The sequence below is a fragment of the Phoenix dactylifera genome, chromosome 6 (assembly GCF_051530095.1).
Source record: "Phoenix dactylifera cultivar Ajwa chromosome 6, Ajwa_hap1_PhDact_Kaust_v1.1, whole genome shotgun sequence".
Taxonomy (NCBI): domain Eukaryota; kingdom Viridiplantae; phylum Streptophyta; class Magnoliopsida; order Arecales; family Arecaceae; genus Phoenix; species Phoenix dactylifera.
The window spans coordinates 29,121,201-29,149,033 of NC_143195.1; the positions used below are offsets into that span (position 1 = coordinate 29,121,201).

General features: G+C 36.1%; 1 protein-coding gene across 2 annotated transcripts; it reads left to right on the forward strand.

Annotated features, from left to right (window-relative positions):
- Window positions 1-2,863: 2,863 nt before the first annotated feature.
- PTAC3 (plastid transcriptionally active 3) lies at window positions 2,864-27,343 on the forward strand. Of its 2 annotated transcripts, XM_039118863.3 has the most exons (13): window positions 2,864-3,358; window positions 6,105-6,276; window positions 6,361-6,578; window positions 7,707-7,770; window positions 11,401-11,473; window positions 12,996-13,073; window positions 14,536-14,693; window positions 16,977-17,145; window positions 18,628-19,090; window positions 19,324-19,707; window positions 22,485-22,688; window positions 25,467-25,600; window positions 26,652-27,343. In XM_039118863.3, exons 1-13 carry the CDS (start codon window positions 2,996-2,998, stop codon window positions 26,830-26,832), a joined length of 2,661 nt encoding a protein of 886 aa, XP_038974791.3. In that variant the 5' UTR covers window positions 2,864-2,995; the 3' UTR covers window positions 26,833-27,343. The 2 variants fall into 2 exon arrangements, with proteins under 2 accessions (XP_038974791.3, XP_089780114.1); XM_089923988.1 differs by lacking the exons at window positions 14,536-14,693; window positions 16,977-17,145 and having other exon boundaries at window positions 2,865-3,358.
- The last annotated feature ends 490 nt before the right edge of the window (window positions 27,344-27,833 follow it).

A 27,833-nucleotide genomic window follows, 5' to 3' on the forward strand; every position in this document is an offset into this window, starting at 1 on the left:
ATTATGTCCTTAATAAAAATTAGATTTTTAATGCCTCTTTAATGCTTCTTTAATGCTGAAGGGACTTTTTTGGAAAAAGTAAAAATGGAGTGCTTTCCGCCTCATGGGAAAGTAACTTTCCCATGTTTCTCATGGGAAAGTAACTTTCCCATGTTTCTCATGGGAAAGACTTTCCCATGAAATGTGGGAATCACATTCCCATGGGAATATAACTTTCCCTTCTCTCTCCTTTGAAAACTCCAACCAAACAAGAGGCATCTCATTACTTTCCCGTTGACCACACTTTTCCCCCTTCTTTTCCCGCGAACCAAACGAGCCTTTGGAGTGACTTGTTTAGGGGGGCAAAGATTAGGAATTCGGTGGGATTGGTATTTATTGAAAATTGGAAAGAACTGGGATGATTACAAGATAAATATAAAATGATAAGGTTAAAGTATTTTGCATTTATAAAAATACAAGCATGATATAAGAAAATCAGCAAAAATTAATGAACAATAGTGGCTACACCATCAAATCAACTATATTATGCATCTAAACTAGTTTTTTGCAATTTAAAATCATTGATAAAAGGCATGAGTATTTTTAAGAATATTTTAGAATTCTGGTCAAATGAAGTGTATGATATGTGCTTAAGCTAATTTATCTTCTACATTAAACAAAAGAAAAAAGAAAGAAAAAAGAACTTGAGGCAAATGCAAAGCCCCCCCCCCTCCCCCCCTGAGGGATTAAACTCAAGCTGTCGGTAATAACTCTCAATGATTTTACCAACCCTACTATTAGTACCTTCACCAACTTCAAAATATTTTTGAGTTATTTTTCTTTTTTTACTATAGTTAATTTTATCACTATAAAATAATTTGATGTTATAATAATTAGATATATTACTAAAATCATAAAAATAAATTTATGATAATACAATTATGATTATTATTATTATTATTATACCGTATATCATAATAAGAATCATACGATAATAATTTAATAATTGTATTATGTTTATAATAATAGTTATATTTTCAAGATTTTGACAAAAATTATTAGTTATATTAATTAATATTATATAATTTATTTGATATTATGATAGTGATATATATTGTTAGAAAAATAAATTTATACTTTACAGTATAATAGTTATATTAATTAATATATTTAATATGTTAACAATTATAATATTAAATTTTATTGGTTAGAGAGTGATGAGAGGACTTTTCTTACAGTTGCTTCCAATTGCAATGAATATTGTAACTAGAGTTACCGCTAATTTTGCATGCAGTTGTAGTTACAGGATTTTGGTCCTTTTTCGCAATTCAAATGCAGCTTCCAGTTGTAATTGCAAGCATTCAAACAATTCTTTCGGATGCTTGCAATTCGGTTCCAATAGCCGCAATTGCAACTTGTCTGATTGGTTATAGAGGAAAAAAAAAACCTAATTGTTCGCAGAGAATAAATGTGTTCTAAGTTTCTAACTTATTAAATACTGCTATGTGCTTGGTACCTTGATATTGACTTGAAGTGTGCTCGATGTAAAAGCTTTTACCAAGAAAGAAATAGTCCTAAAATATTTGACACCAAACTTTAGTGCTGGTGATGATAGGGTGGGTCGGGTTATGTTAGATTTGTGCCGAGGTTAAGTTAACATATAAAACCCAAATCAACACCTGACCCGATCTGGCCCAAACCGATCTATGAGTCGCTCCAGATCACTCGTTGGACCCTATCATTATCTTTTTGTAAGATTCAAACCCTAATAGACCTAGTCTAATTTATCAAAATTTATCTTTACAATTCTTTGTGGCTAATTTTTGAAATAATTTAAATAAAGATTGCTTAGAGAAAGATCAATCAATTAAACTTTTTTATTCAAGATCATGATTCGGTCAAATGTAAATTTTATGGATGCAAATAGAACTTCATGCTCATAATCCAAGTGAGTCAAATCTCAAAACTATATTTGATCAATTTAAATTTTGGATCAAAATATTTGACCAGTATTCAACCCTTACCGAAAGACTCCTGACCCAAATCTTTTTGTCCCCCAAACTTTAGAACTGAATGCATTTTATAATATCTCAAGTTCTCAAACTCGAAATTAATGCAATCATTGGATGCGCGCGCGCGCGCGCGCGCACACACACATATATATATATATATATATATATATATATATATATATATATATTTGCTAAGGTGGGTGAATCATACCTGATGTGTATGGATATATCCAATAAAATTAAAAAAACAAAATACCTCGAAGTACTACAAGCAGCTCTCTATCTTCAGCCCACAGGGTACTGCTATAGTGACTGGCTACACAATCAGCCATCCAATCTGTAATCTCATTGACTTCATCCTCACAAATGCCTAAATGTTTCGGTATATATATATATATATATATATATATATATATATATATATATATATATATATATATATATATATATATATATATATATATATATATATATATGTTAAGGTGGGTGAATCATACCTGACGTGTACAAATATATCCAATAAAATCAAAAAAATAAAATACCTCGAAGTACTACAAGCAGCTCTCTATCTTCAGCCCACGGGATACTGCTATAGTGACTGGCTACACAATCAGTCATCCAGTCCGTAATCTTATTGGCTTCATCCTCACCCATGCCTAGATGTCTTGGAGCATATGGTTTCAATAAAAAAATTTGACCTGAGCTGCTTATGGGTCCAAACAAGAACTAGACTTGACCCAAGCTCGTTAATAAGTTCAAGGCGCCAATTTCAATAAAAAAATTTGACCTGAGCTGCTTATGGGTCCAAACAAGAACTAGACTTGACCCAAGCTCGTTAATAAGTTCAAGGCGCCAGGCCCGCCTTCCATCCACAAACCCAGCCCCTAAACACCCTCTCCCTCTCCCTCTCCCTCCCCCTGCCAAAACCCCCTTTCCCCCTTATCCGTTTCCATTCCTTCCATAGAAGAAGAAGAACCGGAAGAAGAAGAAGAAGGAAAGAAACGATGGCGCGTCCCCTGCCCTCAGCCTCTCCATTCCCTCCCTCTTCCCCTTTCCCCTTCGCTCCGAGATGCCGAGCCTTCCCCGTATTCTGCGCCATCTCCACGGTTGAGAGGAAAGGCCGGAGGAAGAAGGATTCCTCCTCCTCCTCTCCCTCTTCGTCTACTTTTGGAGTCTCGGTGTCTGCTGTCGAGCGAGGCCTCAGGCTCACCTTCATGCAGGAGCTCATGGAGCGCGCCCGGCAGCGCGACCCCGTCGGCGTGTCGGATGTCATATACGACATGATCGCCGCCGGGCTTACCCCCGGCCCCCGCTCCTTCCACGGGCTCATCGTCTCCCACACACTCTCCGGTGACGAGGAAGGCGCGGTATTCTCCTTCCTATACTCCCAAGTTTCTTTCTTTCTTTTTCGCCTTTTATTTTCCTTATATCTTGTTCTTGACTTGCTATATTTTTCATCTGGATTCGTGTTTCCGTTTTTATATGCTTAGAATTTATAATGAGAAAAATGAGACATTTATGATAAAACATTATGGTACCGTGAGAAATTCAAGTGGTGCTGGCTGCTACATTGTTCAAGAAAACGGTTTTTGGAGGAAGGTACTCTCGAGTGTGCATCATTAGTCGGAAGTGTGGGGATTTTGAAGGAGCACTGGTTGAGTGCCTAGCATCTGGTTTGTTTTATATGGTGTTGGGAATGGCGAAAGATGAATGGTTTGCTCCCGTAGTGTGCTGTTGCATTGGGTCTAGGTGATGATAAAAATTAGTAGGGAGAAATAGGTAAAGTCGAAAAATATATTCAGACGAACAATTGATGACTCAGCTTGAATCCGAGGTGTGAGTCCACCGTGATGATTGAATTTGAAGACTGCTTGGTGTGACTCCATGATTGGATCTGGGGACTGCTTGGTGTGACTCCATGATTGGATCTGAGGACTGCTCGAAACACTAGGCAATGATGATCCCTAGGTCTTTTTGGTGATTCTCTTACATCTCTATTTCTCTTTTTTTTTTTAATTCTTAATGGTCCACTTAGTTTTTCTTTTTCAATTTTATGTTCATTTGCACATATCTTCATAGTTGAACTGATCATGGGCCGGGCCTATGTAAAATTTGATATTTTTCGTGCCCAAGCCTGGCCCGTGATCAGCTTTACTTCATAGGGCCTCATTTTGGCCCCTCATTATGGTTCAATTTCTGAAGACCTTGGACTTTATGTTCTGTCCAATAAGCCAATGAGCATTGAAAGTTTTCAAACCATTTGATTTCCTACCTTTGGTCCACATCATAAATCCTAGCTAGATGTTGTTGAGTCTTATAACCTAGGGGTGCTATTGGGTTGGGCTGTGTCTAGGTATACTTAATTTAGACCTATACCCATTAGGGGACCGTGTCTAAATTTTGACACAAAACATACCCCTTCCATCAATTGTGTTGGATCTAGGTCTAGGTAGGTATAATTTTTTAAGAATCATTAGATTCATGGCTTGGGTACGGATCGAGTCTAGGTCTCGGTCCCAAATGGGTACATGTGAAACGGTAGAGAAAATAGAAAAATATCTATGATGATGATGATAATGTATGATGGCCAAAGGTGGGATACTAGTGATGGGGGCCATTAGGTGGAAGGTGACAAGATAGGCCAAGGGGTGGTGGAGGGAGGCAAATGTAAGATTTATTTAATATACCCTATAAGAAAAGCTAAACATGAGTAGAATTATAAAATATACTTATAATATATATATATATATATATATATATATATATATATATATATAGGGTAAATCATTAGGTACACTGATGCAATTGATCCTAGATTGAGTCTGGTACTTTTTCACTGACCTAGACCTATTCCCAAAATTCTTTATGGGTCTATCGTTGGGCTCATACCTCATCAAGGAGTCTACATGCCAGGTTGGATGCAGGTCAGTTTGGGCCTATGTGCTGAGGTGAGCATGCTATTCTACCCTAAGGAATAGATGTTCCAACACTTTGTTCATGGATAGCTTGGAAATCCTTTTCCATCTTTCCTTATTAATGAAGCCAAGCTCCTCATTGAGAAAATATTTGATTACTTCTCCAAAACTCCTCTGACCTGTCTAGGTGATCCATTGATTTGGTTGTGACTGACATTGAAGTGGAGTCTGCATCTTGTGCTTGACAGAGAAAGCCAATCTTATTATATAGCACTTCATGATTAATTTATAACATGGATTCAAATATTGGTCGGTGTACGTTTATACCAATTGCATGTACTGCTACCAGCCACAGCTGACCTAGTATTTTCCATTGGTTCAATGGCAAAACCAGCTTGTCCATGCTGACTGAAAAAAATGGCTTGTGAATTGGTTGTATCAACTAGTTTGACTGGATTTGGATAGGTGATGAATAATTCAGCTTATTTGGCAATTAGATGGCCGCATCAAGCTGTTATGTGTATTCTTTAGACGCTGAAATGATTTCTGGAGCAGCATATATTTTATGCTTTTCATCCCAGATAAGAGAAGAAGGAAGAGAAAATGAGAAGAGAAAAGAAAAGAAAGAAAGAGCTTTTGGTATGCAAAGATTATTTTCTTCATAGCTTGAGTTACCAAGTATATATATGTATGTATGTATGTATATACAATAAACAAATGTATACAAAAACTTTAGATTACCTAATTTTATGATGATGCTAAGCGGGCTATATATGTGGTCGCCTAATGCTAAGTAGCTGCCTTTGTGGGCCATCTGCTTGCAGTTACTGCATATGCATCCAGGTGATCCAAGTGATTGCATCCGCATATGAGCCACATACACCAATTTTTAAGATACTGTTACTATTCAAACCATTTTTCTATAGCATAGTTTGTTAATTTTGGAGGATCTCACTTTAAATATCATTCTTTACTATTCAGCCCCGCAAGATAAGAATAAAGAATCAGTTCCAGAATAACTTTATGCGATACTGTTTTCATCAAAATAGACTGTCATTTGGTCCATTTATTTTTCCTATTTTTAGCATGTTATCTGGATTTATAAGTTATAATTTTTCTATAGTCTATCATTGGCATTTCATTGTTATATGTTAATTTAGAGTACACTTATGCTGGATTACTAGTGGATCTGTTGCAGATGCAGTCATTGAGAAGGGAGTTGAGTGCAGGCTTACGCCCTCTACAAGAAACATTTGTTGCTTTGATTCGTTTGTTTGGCTCCAAAGGTCATGCGACAAGAGGTTTAGAAATTCTTGCAGCAATGGAAAAATTAAAGTTCGACATTCGCAAGGCTTGGCTAGTTCTTGTTGGTTCGTCACTTACATATTTAGGTGCTTTCGGAACATTTCACTTACTTCCGGTTGAGTTTCATTCCTCTCTCTCTCTACGTGCAGAGGAGCTAGTTAAAAACTATCATCTGGATGATGCTAATATGGTATTTCTGAACGGAGCTAAAGGAGGATTAAGAGCTACTGATGAACTTTATGATCTTTTAATTGAAGAAGACTGTAAAGCTGGAGACCATTCAAATGCTCTGACCATTGCATATGAAATGGAGGCTGCTGGAAGAATGGCAACAACATTTCATTTTAACTGTCTTCTTAGTGTTCAGGTAATACTTAATGGTTCATGCTTTTGGCCGATTAGTTTCATAACTTGGAAATGAATTTTGTTGAATGTGATTCTTTGGTTTAGAAGGACAAAGTGTTATGATGCAGTGTGTTCCCAGTGGCAACAATTCTTGTTGATGTTTAACACTAACATGTTTGATCTGTTAATGCCACACTTGTATGACATTGGTTCTCTCTATGATGATTATCTTGCATATGTGATTCAATTTAGTGTCCAAATGCCTTGTGTCCTGAGCTAGGAAAAATGTGTCATGTTAATATGAAGGTTTGAAATGCACTGATGTTTGGTTTTCATTTTTTTGCTTTCTCTTCTTTTGATCTTTCTTGACAATAAAATGTATTGTTGTGTATAAAAATGTCATAAAAAAATTTTTCGAAAGCAATCAATTGGTAAAATTACCTCAGTAGTAGGGAACACATGTATGCATGGCTTGCCGAACCGACCCCAAAGAGGTGTTATGGACCATACTGAACCGAATCAAGTCGGAATGGTTCAGTCAGGTTGGCTCGGTTATAACACCCCCCCTCCCGACTCTCGAGGGTTTCGACGGCCACCAGTAAGTTCCTCTCTCTCTTCCTCCGCCCCTGTTTCTCTCTCTCTCTGAGGGTTATGGTTGGAGTTTCCCTCGGCCCTCCCTTCCCTCTTGCTCCGAGGGTTAGGGTTAGGGCTTCCCTTGGCCCTCTCCTCCCTCCCTCCCTCCCTCTCTCTCTCTCTCTTGCTCTCTCCTTTTCTCCCTCTCCCCCTCCCTTTCTGGCTCTCCCTATTTCGGTGTGCCCCGGAATGGCATGATACGGACCCATACCTTGCTGAACCGGTCGTTGGCTGATACGCCTTCTGGTGCCTATTCAGCAAACCTTGAATGTATGTCTTGTTACAGAATATTTCTTATACTATGCTGTCAAGGGATTAGACTTCTTCATGTGTCTTGGAACAGTTGCAGCCTACGTTTTAGTTTTATTATATTTGGTGGCCATTATACTATAAAGTACCTACAATCTTGTTTGGCAAGTCCGAAGTGATAATCATTACCCTAGAACTTTGTTATTTCCATGCTTATCCTTAGCTACAGGTCTTAGCAAACTGATTATATCTTGACCTTCTTATGCAGGCTACTTGTGGAATACCGGAAGTAGCTTTTGCGACATTTGAAAACATGGAATATGGAGGTGAAGGTATGAAATCTATTTAGAGGTTGTTTATCTATTTCATTCTAAATAATGCTTTTTTTAGCTTTAAATTCCTTGATAACATTAATTTGATGAGTATCTGCTTCTTAATTTTGATATGCGCCATTAGCAAGAGAACATGTATCTCTTTATGAGTTCTTGAAATTCAATTCAGAATGAGAATTTTCATTGAAAAGGTTTCATTTTAAGGCCTACCCCACTGAAATAACCATGTGCCTTTTTGCAGCATGTTTTCTCCCTATGATGCCACCTTGATTTTGCTTGGATATGTCGAAATGGACTTGTTCTGTAGTTGATATTTGGTCATAACTTGCACATATTCTTAGTTGCTGTCCATAGTTTCCTATCTTTAACTTGCTAGTTAATTAATTTAGTTTTCATTTTGACAAATCATTCTTTTTGAAATATTCATCTTCATTACAAATGATCATGAAATACTAGACATGCTTCTAAAGTGTCACAATACTGACTACAAGAGTACGAATACAATTTGGAAGATATTTTGAAATTCCTTATCAAGTGCTTATGAACTTATCTATAAATATTATGTTTAGGTTTTCTTTTCTAATTCTACAACAATCATCAATCCTTGTCCAAACATTTTTTTATAGTTTTCTTTTTTTCATAAATCATCGCTTCCAGTTTTGTCCATTTCTCTCTGAAACCATCTTACCAAAAGGTGACACTGGACAATTTCACCTTGAACTGTACTGAAGTGCTTTGTAAAACAGTAATCTGGAATCTCTTTTATATGAACTAGCATAATTACACAAACTTGTCTATTTAATGTTACTAGTAAAAGTACAAGTGCAAATACATGTGGGGCCAATAAATTGCAGTAAAAAGTGTATCAGAGATTCAGAATGATTCCTTTTCTTCCTTTCAAGGTCATTTCTTTTATGCTATGAAGACTTGCTAATAAAAATGATATAGTAATCCGCTTTTGAAATGAATGTCCTAATGAAAGTCAACTTAGAAGCACTTTCATACACCATGAATTTTATAGCAAAGATGACAGGCATGTTGGGCACATACGGTGCTAGGTGAAATTGAGCTAGGTTGATTTTACTAAAGCTCTAGTATGAGGTCGATATTTATGAGCTCAAGAAGGGACATTTGATCTCTCTATAAGTATCTGCGGTCTCCTTAGAAGTCAAAGATAAAAGGAGTAGATTTGGAGTTGGAAGAGTAGACAATGTTTCATATGGAATCCTTTAACGAAACATCTACAATCTAGTGGTTGTACCCTTAATTGATTTGGGAGAAGGTTATGGGTTCAAGCCTTTGTATTTCTTTTCTCCAAGTGTTTGACCTAGGTAATTCTAATTTTGTGGAGCTCCCACCATTGAGAGAATGAATCATTTTTTCCTCTCTTTTTTTTGAGGGGGAGGGGGCTAAACCAAAGGAATTGGGATTCGAGACACTTACCTCTTGGAATCCAACGAATCTTGAGTTGCTTGCAATAGGACTTCTATGTTAATCACAAAAAGGGATCACTGTGTTCAACAAATTTGCACTAAGATTTATTTATTTATTTATTTTTTGGATATAAAAGGTCATTACAGATCACTTAGGCTCTCCACATAAGCACCAGATTCATCAAAGAAAGTTGTTTAACTACACAAGCTTTAAGATGATTATATACCATTGCTGGCACTATGTTAAAGCTCATGTGATTTTGCTTCTCGTTATTGTTTGAAATTTATTTTTGAGCATTCCCTTGGTATGCTACTAAAAACAATTTAGGAGCTTTAGTTGAACGGTTACCATATTTGCATTACCAAGTCTAGCGAGGGCAACAATCTATGTTAGGAGAAAATATGTATGTGCATGAGTGTGTATCAGTATATCATGTGTCTATTTGATGTGTGCATGGATATGTGTGCTGCATAGCTCAATGTGTGCACAAATATGTTTATGCTATCAGCCAATTCTTATCATTTGCTTTCGCCTCAGGATTGACTGAATATTTAGCTGAATCCATCTAGAAGTGCAACTTTGGCCAAAACATGACCCTAATCCTCAATTGCATTTAGTTGGAATAATACTTATTTAACTTGAGTTGAGTCATGACGGCAAAAGTTGCACTAATTCGAATTCAAATTGGGTTTAAGTTGAAGTGTTGAGCCTCCATAGAAAAGGGTTGATAACACCATGTTATGTGTTAGATATAAAACAGATGCAGCTTACCTTTGGGGATTTTGAACACACACTTGAAAGCCGAAAGAGAATAGAGCATAAAAAAAAAGTAATGGAAAGAAAATCAAGTCCATCTTTTTTGCTAGAAAATAAAAAAAAGATATTTATTACATTTTAGCTTAATTCTACCATAGAAAGAGGTGCTGTGGGATCATAGGAAGGAGGGTTTTTCTAATTAGGTTAGGATTTAGTTCTTTTCTTCATCAACTATTTAGCAAGGAAGGTTTACTCAGAAGAGGTTTAATAGCTTCAATCACTTTTATATCTCTATGAACTTGAAAGAGCTTCAATTAAGATTCTATCTATATGCGCTGTAGTCTGCCAACATATTGGTAGACTTTTAAGATTCTCTCTATGAAGTTTGTAACTACCGCTGTGCAACATATTGGTAAAACTCCTTCCTTCCAATGAAACTTGCAATAGAAAATTCAAGTCAAAAAATACAATTAACATTTTGCTTTAAAAAAATACAGAAAAGAAATATATGGAAATTATACCATCTTATTCCTTTTTTTACATAGAGATGCTGACTAATTGGTAGCTTGTCCTCTTCCAAATAGCAATATTTGCCCTAGCTGAACCTTTTGAGGATCATGAAGAGGTGGCAAATTCTCCAGACTTTTCTTCAGGCTCTAAGGAGGCATGGAAGGGGTCCTTTCAAACATGGAAAAAGTGCAAAAGATTGAGAGGGTTCATTTTTGGACTGAGATTGGTTTTCCTTGTTGGGAAGCTCAATTAAATTGATGATGTATTGTAATTGTTTCGAAGTGGAAGAATGTTTCTATGATCAAGATTGTTTAAATATTTCCAATGAATGAGATTCCTTCTGGACAAAAATGTAGTATGTCGATAATTTTTACTTTTTATGGCTTACTTGTACTTGAAAACTAAATTAAGAGAAACCCTTTTCATATGACGTCCTTTGGTTACTGGAACACTGTTATTCAATTAATCAAGAATGTCAAACTAGTAAGCAGTCACTCTTGAAGTTGATAAAGTCCACATAATTTGTAGCTTGTGCAATTTTGCTTGCAATCTTAATATGTCTGATGGTGTGCATATGGCGCTGTCTGTTGTTGTTCTCAAGTATTAAGTGCTAGTGCTTTTAGGCATGCTGGCCCTTTTGGCATGGCACAGCACAGTTGGCATGGGGCAGCATCTGCACTTAGTTTTTGTTTTTTCCCCTTAAATGGACTTTCTTTGCTGTATTGACATTGTTTAATTGCTACTGGATGAGATTGGAAGTAATGCTCCTGTTTATTTTAATACCATGCTAGTAAAATCATAACAATTATAATTAAATCATTGAGGTGGTTGTTGTCTGGCCATGGTTTCCTTGGATATTTGAAAGAAAATACCTTTGCAACTGATATTAATTTAACTTCTGCTTGAACTAATTATGTCCTTATGTTGCAGAATACATGAAACCTGATACTGAGACATATAATTGGGTGATCCAGGCATATACTAGGGCTGAATCCTATGATAGGTAAAATTTATAGACTTGGGATGTTGATCACAATTTCCTTTTACCCTGGCTATCTTATTTTTTAAATTTTTAATGCAATTATCTCTACGTTTAATACACAACCTATATGGAAGGACAACACTTTACATAGAAATAATGCATCACTGGACAATTTCGAGTGCTGATGAATCAACTGTAGCCTTTAGAATCAATTTTTGCGAAACTCTGTTTTTCTGTTGTTCTGATTTAACATATACTTATGCTCAGCACAAAACATCTTCAAAAGACATTTTACTGTATTTCTCATCAGGAAGAGTATCATGTTGAAAATTGTGGCATTTCTCTCATTTCCGTAACTTTCATAAGCTTCTAATGCAATTTGTGCTTCTTAAAAGAAATTGGCATTCATTTGACATATCCTTTGCTCCTTAATTATAAACATAAAGAACTATTTTCATTTATTACCTTCAATTTTCATTTGTAATCGTTAATGGTTTTTTATGGCCAAAAAGATACAAGTTCAATATCATATGCAATAACAAAAGCTTCCCTGCCTCCTCGTAACACCAAGTCATAGGTAAGTTGATAGACTTTTGTTGGGATGAATAGGACCAAGGAGTCCTAGGTTCATAATTAGTTGCCACGGGTCCTTCTAAGACTACAAAGTGTTAATTTAGGCTTGTTTTGGTTTGTTAGCCTGTGGCTTGTTATAGGATATGATGCATTCTTATGAATTCTTTTTCGGTGGATTCTGCATCTCTTGTATCTCTTCATTTGCTTTCTTTATGTAATTGCTCTGCCCTTGTAATGATATGATGGATTAGGTGCTTCACTCACTTCTCATGCCTGTGATTGAAATCATGTGTGTTTCCTCTACGGGTTTCTGCATGCTCAAGACTATAGAAGTTGACAGCCATCAGTGTCCTGTCGGATTTGTATCAATACATTATTTAAGGGGCATGTGCAATTAGTTCCTTTAATTTAGATATAAGGATCAGACTATTGCTTTGCTGCCTAGCTATTCCCTAGATTTTCCATGTTCCACCATTAGATTCAAGATTCCTGAACTATTGTACAATCAACTATTCCTATTGCTTAACTCAATAGTGGGATGGACTTCAAGGATATTAACCTTCAGCTTTCATCTTGCACTTTCACCTTGTTGACAATGACCTCAGAAAATTCTGGAATGTGCCCTATTTCATTTTTATCTTCACCTTTTTATTTTTTTTATTTTAAATTTTTAAATACATTATGGTTTCATGGGAATGTATAAGATACAGGGTTTAGCTGCACTTTCACCTTGTTGACGATAACCTCAGAAAATTCTGGAACATGCCCTATTTCATTTTTATCTTCACCTTTTTATTTTTTTATTTTTAAGTTTTTAAATACATTATGGTTTTATGGGGATGTATAAGACACAGGGTTTAGCTGACTTACTAGGGATGGTGGTTGAAGATCACAAGTGTTTTAATGTTATTTTTTTAATTTATTTTTTTATTTAGTTCTTAAGTTCTTTTGTTTTGGTGTTGCTTTATAGGGTACAGGATGTAGCTGAATTACTTGGAATGATGGTTGAAGATCACAAGCGTTTGCAGCCTAATGTGAAGACTTATGCGTAAGAAAATTCTCTTCTCAAGATGTTTAATTTGTTTAACAATTTTCCATGTCTGCCATCATTATATGGAATCACATTTTAAGCAGCTGACAAGTATTGGAAATTGTTTTGTAATAATTTTTTTTTGCTTTAATGTTTCTGAATAATTTTTCCCTTCAACTAAGTTGCTCGACCACATTTTCCTAAATTTATAAGGTTTATGGCCCAAATTTCCAAGAATTCCTACTGATGCTTCGGTGAGAAAGTGGTCAGTATTACTCCTAATAAACCAATTGAAGCCTATCATTGTCTGTCATGATAAACTCCTACATTAAGTTAAACTGATAGAAACTACTAGTTAAAAAAGGAAGATCTAAATCCCTTGTTGTAAAAAATCTAAAAAAAACTATCCTATAATTCTCCATCTTCGTAGGTTACGCTTTCAATATGTTTTACTGTGCACTACGATTATGCGCATATACATCTTCAACATTGAGTATTGTCTTTAAGATGAAGGAATTGGCACCAAGAATTTCTTCAGTATTAAAAGCTGATGACCTATTGACATTTCTGGCTTAAAAGTAGATTCTAATTGTTTGTCTGTATGAATGCAGTTACTGTTTTCTTGCTGTGTCTTGTAACATCATTTAAAAAACAAAGAATAGTAAAGGTACAAAAAGTAGGCTTCATAGACAAGTTATTATTTTGTGCCTATCTGTGTACATTATGCTTTAATAATTTTCTTTCGCTTTAATGTTGCTGAATAATTTTTCCCTTCAACTAAGTTGCTCGACCACATTTTCCTAAATTTATAAGGTTTATGGCCCAAATTTCCAAGAATTCCTACTGATGCTTCGGTGAGAAAGTGGTCAGTATTACTCCTAATAAACCAATTGAAGCCTATCATTGTCTGTCATGATAAACTCCTACCTTAAGTTAAACTGATAGAAACTACTAGTTAAAAAAGGAAGATCTAAATCCCTCGTCGCAAAAAGTCTAAAAAAAACTATCCTATAATTCTCCATCTTCGTAGGTTACGCTTTCAATATGTTTTACTGTGCACTACGATTATGCGCGTATACATCTTCAACATTGAGTATTGTCTTTAAGATGAAGGAATTGGCACCAAGAATTTCTTCAGTATTAAAAGCTGATGACCTATTGACATTCCTGGCTTAAAAGTAGATTCTAATGGTTTGTCTGTATGAATGCAGTTACTGTTTTCTTGCTGTGTCTTGTAACATCATTTAAAAAACAAAGAATAGTAAAGGTACAAAAGGTAGGCTTCATAGACAAATTATTATTTTGTGCCTATCTGTGTACATTATGCTTTAATGTGTTAATAGGTCTGTTCAAGGAGTCTTTATATATCCAATTGCTAATATTTTTGACATTTAGTTATGATCATCTTATGAACTTTTGGTTACATTGTGTATGAGAACTTTCTTTCTTTTTATTTTTAATTGTTGTTTTTTCTGCTCAGGTTGTTAGTGGAGTGTTTTACTAAATATTGTGTTGTAAAGGAAGCTATCCGGCATTTTCGTGCCCTTAAGAACTTCCCTGGAGGGACAAAAGTTTTATATAATGAAGGGAATTTTGGAGATCCCCTATCTCTGTATCTTCGTGCTTTATGCCGTGAAGGTATAGTTTGCAAGTTTTTGTCATTGTTTTTCCTAATATCTAGCATTATTTGATCACATAGTAACTAAAACTGTTCTAGTTAACTAATACTAAGCACATCAGTTCAAAATCAAACTAGTTAACTCTGATTCAATAGCTTTGCATAAATTTACCACATGCCATAAAGAGAGGTCCTAATTTTACTTTTGAGTGATCAATTGTATTTCAAATTTTTATTGTTCATTGCACATTTTATGTTGTCATTAAGGGACAATTATCCTTATGCACATACCAATGTTGTTTATTATGGACTTCTGAATGCTCATGTGTGATAGTATTCAATAAAGCCTAGGAAACATCATGCCTTATAAGACATCTTTGTGATTGAGGTGCTTGCCATGCCTGTTGGCATTGGCCGGCATGTGCTGTGGCATAATGGCTGATGACGACTGTATCATGCTGTGCTAGGTGTATGCTGCCGGATGCTGTGTGCTGGCACAAGCCCATGGTGCAGCATGTACTGTGCTGATCGGTTATTGGTATGGGCCCGTTTAATAACCATAGTCAGAATTTAGCCTTATAAAAATTTTTCACCTACCCAACAAAGGCTAGCTTCTTGACCCATGATTTTTCCTTTTGATTTAGAAGCTCTTGTTTGCTTGCCAATCAAACAGGGTTGAATGCAACATGGGATATGCAATATAGCTTAGTCAAATCCTAGCAGAGTTTTCACCTCAATTGGGTTAGACTAAGGTCGGAGCAATCAGTAATGGGCACCGTACCAATTTTCCGGCGGGACGACTCGGTACGGGCCTGGCATGACCCGTATCGAGAGAGGGACCGTGGGAGAGGAAAAGAGAAAGAGAGATCAAGCGGGAGAGGGAGGGCTAGAGGAGGGTGGTGGACGCTGGCGGAGTGCTAGCGAAGGTCGGAGGAGGCCGTCGGTTAAGTGAAATCGGCAAATCTCTTGCCGACTTCACTTAAAAATCGCGATTATTTTTTAGGTCGCGGCGATCCTGTTTCGTTCGAAATAGGGTCAGTGGCCATGGCCTCGCTTTCCACAGTCGAGGTCGACCTTCATTGGCCTCTGAGAGCCTCCGTCAGACACCTCCAGGACTCCACCAGCGTCCTGCCTTCTCTCTCTCTCTCTCCCTCTACCGCTAGCTCTCTTTTCTTTTTCTCCGGCTCCGGCAACGGGTTTCGTTTCTGTTGTTGGAATCATATCGGTGAGCCACCAGTATAGTTCGGGACGGCCGGAACTGTACCCGTGAGCCACCGGTACGATTTGGGATGGCCGGAACTGCCCGGTTTGGGACGATTCCGCTGACCCTGGGTTAGACTGAGTCGGTTATAGGCAAAGTTGTGGCTAAGCGCCTATCCTTCACCTTTGTCATCACAAATAGGTTTTGTTGTGGCTAAATGTGAATAGGCAGCATCCTAGCATTAATGAATTTCGGACTTTTGATATTGTTTTAAGCTTATGTCTATATTGGCCGTCTGCATGAATCAACCTTTCAACCTTTCTCATCTATGCTTGGAATTGACATTAGGGGTGTTTCCACCAAAAAAGGAAAAAAGAAGAAGAAAAGAATGATATTTTTCTTTCAATATGCTACCTCACATGTACCGTTAGTATTCAAGCATGGCAAAGACAATGATTTTCTTGGGTTTGATATTGGTAAACTTAATTTTCTCTGCACACATCTTATTGCTGCATTGATTATTTGATTTATTAAAAGCCATATACTCTTAACATGTAATTTCCTGGAACTATTAAATAAAATAGCTTGTTAGGAAAGTTCTGCTGATTTTCTTGGGTTTGATTTTGTTAAATTTAATTCTGCACACTCATGTTGTTGCTACTTCAGTTATTTGATTCGTGATATACAGTATACTTGTAACATGTCATTTCTGGGAACTATTAATTGAGATAGCCTATCAGGGAACATATGTTGGGGAGACTTTTTTATCATTTTGTTTTTCAATTCTTTGATCTAAGGTTCTCTAAAATTACATATTTGAATGACTGTTGATTTTCTTTCTCAATTTTCTTTCCTTTCTATTAATTAGCATGTGAAAAGAACTACATATTATGTTTAATATGCTTTATTCATCTAAGATTTTGAAAATTATGGTACTGAATTTGTTAAATTGCAGTTAAGAATGATAAAGCTTTTTCTGCATGTGATCTGCAGTACCTTTTTATTCTGTGTTTGAAATTATTCATCTAAATGATATTGATGTTGTCTTGCATATTGTGAATATAGTACTTCCCTGAGCAGGTATGGTTATTTTTATAATTAGGAAGAGCTGTTGAGTTGCTTGAAGCTTTAGAAGCAATGGCTAAGGACAATCAACCTATTGCACCAAGAGCAATGATCTTGAGCAGAAAATATCGAACATTAGTTAGCTCCTGGATAGAACCTTTACAAGAAGAAGCTGATATGGGATCTGAAATTGATTATGTTGCCAGGTGTGCCAGATATGTATCTGTAGATTCTTAGAATACTTGTAGGATCTTCCTTTACTTGCTGATTTCATGTTGATGAGGCTTCCTGATTATATATGCACTGTAATGATATTGCTTGCTTGATCTTATAGCCGCTGCTTTTTCCTATTGTGGATGTCTATTTCTCAGTGATCTATGCATGGCAAGGTTTCTATGTTATGACATGACACACTGCTAATCATTTGCATCTGTCCAAATTTAGGGTTTTGCTTGATTTCTCTTCTATCAGTATATTGGTGAAACATGTTAAGTCTGTGGTCTTATTTTGGAAGTTGATATGGGATTTGAACCATGTATAAGATTTAGATAAAATCGACATTTCTAAGGGATACCACATTGAACCATGTATGTGAGAATATCCATAATCATTTATATATGGTCAAACTACAACATGGTTTAAAATTTTTTCCAAACCAGGGTCCATAATATAAGTTTCGGAAGAAACTAACTAAATTTTTTTCCTTAACTTGAGATATGATCTACCTTGGTCTCTGCCTCCACACCTGCCTTCTGCCTAGGTGCTATGTGGTCCCCTCTGGCATTTCTTAATTTCATTTTCAAAATGCTGTTAAAGTGTTTGGTAACTTGTTGATATGATGTCAATGTCTTTACGGTACAATCTAATCTTGAGTTATTTAGTTTGCAAGATAAATTTCAAAGAGCCATAAAAAATGGTTGGATCATTAAGATATTTACTTTCTGTTCTGAAAGAGTTTGGAAATGCATATATGACCTACAATACACCAATAGACTCAGCCACACTTATTAAAGATTCAGCATGCTGATAGAATCTCTAATGATATATCTACATGTGCTACTTGAGTGCTATGTTATCTGCACCCTACAATTAATTGCAAAGTACCTGCACGCAACACTTAGGAAGGAGTATGGGCATGACACTTGGAGAAAATGTAGGGTTTTGCTCTGACAACATAGAACACACCTGATGCTAGTAACCCATAAATATTAGAAGGTTCAGGCATTTAGACCCACTGCTGCACCCGATGCTAGTACCCAAGTATATGTAACATTGCTTGCATGTATAAAACATAAGCATAAAGAATTGTTTAACTGAAGATTTTCTCATGTTGTCTCTATTGTTTGCATTACTTTCATCATTCATTCAAACTTATGCTGTGGTTTTTGTTGTTTGAATTTTACGTCACTGTAGGAACAAAATAGGCATACAAAAATGAGTCAGCTTCTCACTTCTCAAACAATTTCTTTTGAAGAACTGAGATGCATCGTGCATCTAAGCTGTTGTAGTATTTTAGTACTTCCTTTCTCCTGTGGTTATGTTTTGCTTGCACTAGGTATGTTTCTGAGTTCTTTGTTGATTAACTAGCTATAGAGCAGCAAGAGGCTTGGACTGTCATAGTGATTTTTGATACTTCCTCCTGCAGTTATGTTCTGCTCACACTGGGTACTTGATTGTTGACCAATTAGGTATATAGCAGAAGGAGGGCTTACAGGAGAACGTAAGCGGTGGGTGCCACGTAGAGGAAAAACCCCTCTGGATCCTGACGCTGTTGGGTTTGCCTATTCAAACCCAATGGAAACATCTTTTAAGCAGCGCTGTCTCGAGGAATATAAGTTTTACCATCGTAAACTCCTGAAGACCTTGCACAATGAAGGACCTGAAGCTTTAGGTGATGTGTCTGAAACTGATTTTCTTAGAGTGGTGGAGAGACTGAAAAAGATCATTAAGGGGCCTGAACAGAATGTGTTAAAACCAAAAGCTGCAAGTAAAATGATAGTCTCTGAGTTAAAGGAAGAGCTAGAAGCACAAGGTTTGCCTATAGATGGAACTAGACAAGTACTCTACCAGCGAGTGCAAAAGGCAAGAAGGATAAATCGTTCACGTGGCCGGCCACTTTGGGTGCCTCCTGTGGAAGAGGAGGAAGAAGAGGTATATATAATTTATTTTTTCATGATCTTTATCTTCATGATTTTTTGAACATGATACACTCAATCAGTTAAAATACAATAAGAAAATGATATGCCATTTCTTTAGTAATTCTTTTTTCGTGCACTAATAGTTCTCAGTTGACATAGTTTCCCCTCTGATACCAAGAAAAAAGCAGCAGGTTGTGGTACTAGTTTTTTATAGATATTTTTTTTATCTTATTGTTGTCTTAATAGGTTGATGAAGAGATAGATGAATTGATTTCACGGATTAAGCTTGAAGATGGAAATACAGAGTTTTGGAAACATCGTTTTCTTGGTGAAAGCTATAATGATGTTCCTGACAAAGACATTGAATCAGAAGATCCTAATCCTCCTGATATGTTGGACGAAGTTGATGCTGTGGAGGATGTCACAATAGAAACAGAGGAAGATGAGGTAGACGAGGAGGAGGAAGTTGTTGAACAGACAGAAAGTCAAGCAGGCGATCTGATCAAGGACAAGGAAGTTGAGAGAGCTAAGCCTCTTCAAATGATTGGAGTTCAGTTGTTGAAGGATTCTGATGAAACAACTGCCTCTTCAAGAAAATCAAGAAGAAAATCTACCAGAGCATCTGTTGAGGTTCGCATTTCTACAGCCGTACTTAGCATATGTCATTGATTTTTCTCTATCATTTGTGCTAAATGTTTGGACTTTTTTAGATCTATAAGTTTCACATGCTTCCTTTCAACAACTTTAATAATTAGAGTTTTCTGTTTATTCGTTACTTTTAGTCAGAATATACTTTTTTATGCTTTAATGCTTCTCGATGCTTAGATGTTCATTTCTGATGCATAAAATCCTGCTTGTGGTTCGACAGCTAACTCAAACTTTAGCGAAATTTGTGAAAATAAACTTTTGCTTGGCATCAATGTGAATCCTGTGGCTTGCAGAGTTTTCACAAGTTCATCTCGAGCAACTTTGGGCAGTCAGACTGACTGCTCCATGATATGAGTGTTTATCAAGAACAATCAGAAGCTGTTTTCATTTGGAAGATTCCATTTATACAATGAACTGAAATTGAGCCCTTCTATGATTCTTCACACTTGGATCATGCCATGTATTCTTACTTTATCAATGGTTATGTGGCCTTCATTAAGTTCCAGTTGTTAAAAAAGCTGAGTATTCTATAGCTTGTTTCTGATTAGGTTGCAACTGTATTAGAATAAGGTTGTGATTCTTTGTGCACTATAGAATATTTTTTTTTCTCTAAACTCAGGTTACATGATGTCTTCAATATTGAGTAGCTTCCTTTGGTTTGATGAATTGTCTCACTAATATTTCTTAGTCTATTCTGAATTGCAGATTTCCCTTTTGATTTTGTTCTGAATCATTAGTTCTAGCTATCAACAAAAAGCATTCCATGGTAGAACATAGGAATCCACGAAACAGTTTATTGTTATGATTAACCAGAAAATTTGAACAATATTAGCAGAATTTTTGGTAGTGCCAGCTTTAACTACTTCAAATTCCTGTCTATGTAATCATCTCCTCTATAGGGCCTCATGTTCTGAACATAGGATTCTCCACAGTGCGAGGAGGAACACTTTTTTGCTAAAAATGTGTTAAGAGTCATGTATTGAGTACATAGAAGACATGTCCACTGATGTAAAATCAGAGAGCAAAAAGTCCTAGAATGTCATCTATAAATTTTTAGTGAGTAAAAAACCAAGAAGGGAAAAATAAAATTCAGTGATTGCGTCTAATTTGCTCAACGAGTTTAAACTTCAAAGATTTGGCCCCATATGAATTAGTAGATTGTCCCTGTCTGTGGGATGCAACAATAACTTGATCTTATTTTAGGAGCCACTGTTCTTAACTGCCCCATTATAGAGTAAGCCCAAAGAACATACTGATTGTGAAGGCAGGTGGAGGGCTTGTCGTGAAAACAACTCATAGTGAGTCTTAGCCCATGTAAATTCCATTCTTCTTACTCCAAAAGAATGAGGAAAATGAATCAACAACCATATAATAATGAAGCTTATATTCCCAATTCCTCATCTCGATGATTAATTGTTATAACTGCTGGTCCAAGTAGTTCCTAGGATTTGATTTATGGAGTGGTCATCATGTAAATCAAAATTAACTGGGTAAGAGATGGAAAACATAATCATGACTAAAGATAACTAATGTGGGTGTGGTGATGCCATTTGACTGCCAAGCAGTTTTAAGAGACTTTCTACACAAGTCTTTTGATGGTATGAGAAAATTTGTTGCGCACTATAATGACATTTTGATATTCAAAAATCATGTGCTATTGAGTAACATCTTTTATGTTATTCATGGCTACATGTTAAGCAACAACCTTGGGAAGTTCCATGTCTCCATCTTGGTTGGGACTTTATTAAGGTATTTCCAATTCATCATGGTTTTGTGACTCCATCTTGTTAACATTAATTAGTTTCATAACATGGCTCATCTCATTGTATAAGAAATCAACATAAACATGAATCTCCTGCTCCCTTGATAAGTTTCATAAATTTACACATTTGAACGGAGTTCCAAGACAAATGACTTCCAACCACAATGCACTACGTAGGGTGTTTTCAGTGTAGATTGTGGAAACTCATGACTACGTATCTTTCCTTTTCTAGTATATTTTCTCCAAACTGCTGGCTTAGGTCTATTTTAACCAGAATTGAGATGGTTTGGATCTGTGATCAGAGTTGAGATGGCAATTAGGGAAGCTAACAGCTTTGTGGAGAAGATAAGATGGCTAGTGTGGGTAAGGAAGTAAACATACTATGAGCAGAATTAGTTGAGAGCAAAACAATAAGCATGAAAAATAAGTACTTCAATCTGAAGAATTTGAGGTATGGACCAATTTCAAAGAAAGTTGAAATAACAAAGAAGTAATGACGAATCTGTTGCCTGATAAATGATCATCAATGTTCATTATAAAATTTTAACCTGCTAAATTTCTATGTTGTTATCTGTGCAAATTGACTTATTAGTTAATGACAAGATTGACTAAATATAACAAATTTTTTAAAAGTCAATATTGAAAAGCTTTATCTTTTGTCCTGAGGCTTCCATGCTTATAACTTGGTCACATTAAGTTGTTGAAACTCTTGATGATCTTTGAATTGTTAATCTGTTGGTGGTCTAAAACATCTTCAAATCATTTTTTTCCTCACATATATCACTGTATGTGAATTTCTCTCAGTTATAAACATTTATTGACCATTTTTCACATATTCTTACCTATTGGTGTTTGTTGAAGTTTTAGATTTGGATATTCTGGTTTATCTTTAATCTTGTAAGTAGCTGTTTTTTGCTTGACATACTCTTGAACTGGTGACTTAAAACTAAAGCTCTTATTTCCATGTTGACAAGAAATTTTGTTGCCATGCTTCTAGGATGATGATGATGAAGACTGGTTTCCAGAGGATCTAAACGAAGCTTTTAAAGTCATGAGAGAGAGGAGGATTTTTGATGTACAAGATATGTTTACCATAGCTGATGCTTGGGGTTGGACTTGGGAGAGGGAATTGAAGAATAAAATGCCTCGCAAATGGTCACAAGAATGGGAAGTTGAGTTAGCAATCAAAATCATGCATAAGGCATGTTTCTATTCTTACTGTATTCCTTTAAGAGGATAGCGACATGCTTCATTTCACTACCTTAGCTGAAGATGTGGTCTACCTGAATTAAGTAGCATCTCTTTTATTTTTTTATCATTAAATTATCCATTATGGTTTAAGGCATAGACATCTTAGATGAAATATCTAATACTTAGCATGATTAGTCTAGCATCAAAAGGCTGTAGATATAAAGTCATGAGTAATATCTTATATTAAATTTTTTTTATGCTAATATTTATTTAGTCTGATGATTAAGTACCAAAAAAAATCAGTTTGGACATTTTTCTTTTTATTTTTCAATGATGCTTTTGGATCTCTCTTTTAAGAAATCACAAAAGATTTGACCAAATGAGTTTTTGCATCTTTCTCATGTCATCAATAGGTTGCTTCAAACAAAAAAGCGAAGGTGAAAACTTTTACTTCTTTAAAAAACCGGAAATATTCGATTCTCTCAGCTAAAAAGCATATAAAAACAAACTAAAATATGGAATATATGTAGAATCTCTGGAAAAACTTATGAAAACCTCTATTATACTTGCGTATATATACTACTCATGGGAAGAATAGTGTTCTAGCTCATCCCTGATGTTTGTAATACTGCCCACAAGGTCATCACATCAATGCACCGCTGGCAATAACCATGAATGAAGTACTCCCCTTGTGTACCACAAAGAGTCAGGATCCTTAGATTTAGGCATCAGTTTCCCTCATATGAGTCATTGCTTAGGAGAGTTATGTAGTTTTTGTTTTTAAGTCAGAAATTACCTTGCACTAATATTCAACTATGACCACAACTATCAACCTTATCCCAACTATCTGGGTCTATGCTAGTTTCAGTTAATATCGCAATATTTTTTTAATAGTGAAGAAGGATAAGCTCAGAAGGTAAGCTAGTTATGCATCAGAAGTTATATATTAGATGTAACAAATCTTTTCCTGTTACATGTTTTCTGTAATCAGAGATAGAAGTTAACCAGGTCTGGGCCAAGAATATCAAAGATTTGCAGCTGTGCTCTCCTGATGACTCAGCTTGACCAATACTAAATTCAGCCATAGACCTGCCTATCTACATCTTAATGCACAATTTTGACACCCATCAACCAAACCTGTATGCTTTAATACTAGGAAATTGAGTCAAGAATCTGATTGTTTATATTTTAATAGGAAAAGGCGGTTAGGTTTCTTTTGTCAACTTAATCATATTTCCAGGATGTTGACAGGCTCTAGTGTCTAAAACAGTTAAAAAGTCTTGCTATCTACATTAGATTTTTTTTCTTTTTTCTCTTCAGGAGAAGTCAGCAAATCTGTTGGATATGCTCTGAGGGGTTACAAGGTCAAGAACAATTTTATCGACTTCTACATTGTCTTCTCCAGTTATTAGAAAGGAAGTGGCACTTAAACCTAGCATTTTATCAATCGTCACAACCTGTTGGCAATCGTATTGTCTTAGGATTATCTTGTCTTTTCATAATTGTGGCTATGCTAAATTACCTTGCAGACTCATTCTTCTGCTGGTGGATTGTTCATTGCTAGACTTTCTTATTTGGATATCCATGGTTGATTATCCAAGCTGTTAGGCTTTTTTTGATATTAATGTTCAGTAGACTTAGAACCTTGATCAATGCCTAAATGCCAAATTTAGAGATGAAGTAAATGAATTCCAAAGAAAAAGAAAGTTAAAACATTTATATGAAGTTGTGTTTGTAGTGAAACATTAATCTCGAAGTATCTTGACCACATACATCTTCGAGAAACATGTCAGAGCTCATGTTCACATGAAAATTTGACAGTTTATAGTGCCTCAATTAGATCTTAGAAAAAGGTACTAGACAAACAATGTGCTGAAAAGTTTGTTCTAAAATCACATTTGGTTGTAAGTCTATTGAAACTGTAAGAGTTGTGAACATCCACAATACAATACGTGGGGTGTTTATTAAGCGTAAAATCATGCACGAGAAGAGCACATGAGGTACAGTATGTCTTCATATTTATGCCAAATTGGAGTCTTAGATATTTCAACATCTTGAACAATACCAAACTACAGAGAGGAAAATGCCTGAAAGGTACTTTATCTTAACTTGTTTCCTTCTTGTCCTTGTATTTGCACGTATACCTGACCCAAAATTGTTGCCCCATGGATTGTCACTTTCGGAAACATTTCAGGAACTCCACTTTGCACCCTATAATCTTCTTCCTGAACTATTGGTAGTCCTTAGCAGGGAACTAGTTTTTTGGCCCCATATTCTTTTGCACCTTTATGATTAGCTTGTGCCTTAAAATTTCTCCCCTTAAATTATTATTTCACCTGCAAGGATAACTTTGATTTGGATAAATATTCTGTATCTATTAGAGGAGCATTTGATATATCTTTTTGAAGTTAAATTATTATTTATAGATAATCCATAAAACTTAACATGTCCTCTCTTTTGTCAGTTTTCATGTTTCATTGTTCTTGTAACTTGTAGTAGACAAAAAAAACTACAAAATAGTGTATGTAAAACTACTTTCGTAAGACTTATCTTCAATTACATTAGATTCATTTTTGCTAATTGTATAGTAACTGGTCATATTCATTCCCAGATGGTTGTTGTCTACTAGACAATCTTTTGTAGTCTAAGCATAGTTAATTGTCTAATTTCAGGTCAACAATTTTTACTTAAGATCCTAAACTTTGTATTTGTCAAGACTCTTTCTGTAGAAGAACCATTCTGATTTACTTTTCTGACTACTGAACAGAAATACCTGATCTACTTTCAGGTGATTGAATTAGGTGGGAAACCAACTATTGGAGATTGTGCAATAATATTGCGTGCTGCTATAAGAGCTCCCCTACCGTCAGCTTTTCTAACAATCTTGCATACAACACATAGTCTTGGTTATGTTTTTGGGAGGTACCGAAGATTCTTTATTTTTCATATAGATGACGCACGTATAATGTATAGTTGATCTGATCTCCTTGACACATCATATAAATTAACATCCTCGATAATTAACACCTGCACATCAAAGATGTTTGTGAGGGTTGGTTTTCTTAAAATAGTGTTAATTTGGGCTGTTTGATAAATGACTGAAATCTGCTGTCCCTGGCGGTCAGGATGGTCATATAAACTTTTTGATAGCAGGATGATTTCTCATAATATTCAGATGTGCAATTAACATGTAGCACATGAATGTCATAGGCTCTTGATTTAATCTAATATTATTCAAGCATATGTTTCTTGTCTAATTTGCCTATGCCGGTTCAAGCTTATTTTTGCAATATGTACATGTCCTCTTGCAGGATCGATTTTATTTAATTCTTAGCTTAGACATACTAATATTAATTATATAACAATGGGTTATGACGTCTACAATGATTAGAATAATGCAGACAGCACTCTTTTGGTTAGTGCTCTGAACAATGTATAAAATTATGGCGACCTTGCTATCAGAAAACTTTAGAGAGCTAGTGGTGACATCTAGGATGGAGTTTGGATAGATAATGTGATTCTTCTCACCATATTATGACCACTGACCCTTGTCCCAGCTATGTGGAGTGGCCATATCGTTTGACAATTTTTAGAACTGGCTGTGAATAAGCATCAATCTCTCACCCTTTCTTCCGAGGCTTTGGAATGGCATCGGAGGGCCAATTATGATTCAAGCTATTGCATAAGAGCCCGGAACATCTTCTGGTTATCCTATGACTTAGATCATTGAGTTGATAACTGTATCGCTCAACTCATATTAATTGTATGTTGGTTTGATGTCCTTGGTAAGCTGTCTTAATATGTTCTATTAGGTGCTGATCCATCAAATGCTGAATATGGATACTTGTTAGGTTAGATTGATACTACCATATAGTTCTGGAACAAGCACACTCAATTCCTGACTTTTATGTTTGGATTATCGAATTTAAAATATTAACATTCCCTCCCTCGTTTTGCTTTCTTGTTGTTTCAGCCCATTATATGATGAAGTCATCTCGCTTTGTCTTGATCTTGGAGAAATCCATGCAGCCATTGCAATTGTTGCGGACATGGAGACCACTGGAATCAAGGTTCCAGACGAGACCCTAGACAAGGTGCTCTCTTCCAGACAGACTGTCGATTCTACCAATGAGGAGTCATCTGTGCAAGAGTAGTTCTTATAGAAGACCCATAGCAAAGCAAGCCATTATAGCTCTAAAATCCAGGATATATTACAAGCAAAGTGTCCTTGTTACATTCTTCCCTACATCTCAGGTGGCAAGTCCGTCACTCTTGACTGGCTTTTGCTGATGGCACTCAATTGCGGGTGGGTTGGAGTTTACATAGGCACTGGAGGTAGGTGACAAGATCTATGCGAGATCTCCGCTGGCAGAACGTTAGTGGACAAATGAACTGAAGCCGCGTGGGTCGCCTCGCCACTTGCACTTTGGATAAAAGATGTTTTGTTCCCTGTAAGTAGGGTGTAATCAAATTCCTGGTGATTGTGAAATTATGATGTGTCATATTAGATTTTACAGTGAGACCCTGCATTGTTTAAGATTTGCAGGAGGGCTAGGCGCTTGTTCCATGTTAATGGCCCTAAGTTTATATGTGAAAATGGGATGCGACATTGCCAAGTACCCCTGTAGTTTGCAGCAAGTATTGGGAATTTAACGAATTTATGCATATTGTTAGTTCATAAGAGGTTTTGAACAAGAGTGCTGCTAACAAAAGCAGCTTATGGAAACCCAATAATGTAACAGGTAATGTGGCACCACAGTTTCATCATCATTATTATATCAGCAAGACTCGAGCAAATTGATAGTCAAGTTTATTTCTACCTCAAAGGCTCAATAAGATTGAGCCGTGTTTAGCAATGACATCGGTGGTAGCAAGTTATCAATAATTTTCCTTCAGAAAATAAAATGAATTATGTACTTCCTTTCATCTGGAAATCGACTTTGAACCTAGACTCCTTAACTTGGACTCAGATGCATTGGATTAGGTCTGGTTATGCCTGACCCAGCCTGCCTCGAACGGCCAGATGGCTCTAAGAAAATCTTGAATGGACCTGACCCAATTCAATCCGGTTAGCCGGGAGTTAAATCTGAGTCAAATATCATGACCGGAATACATGGTTGGCTTGCCATGGTCTTTACCAATGCCGGTTGCTGGC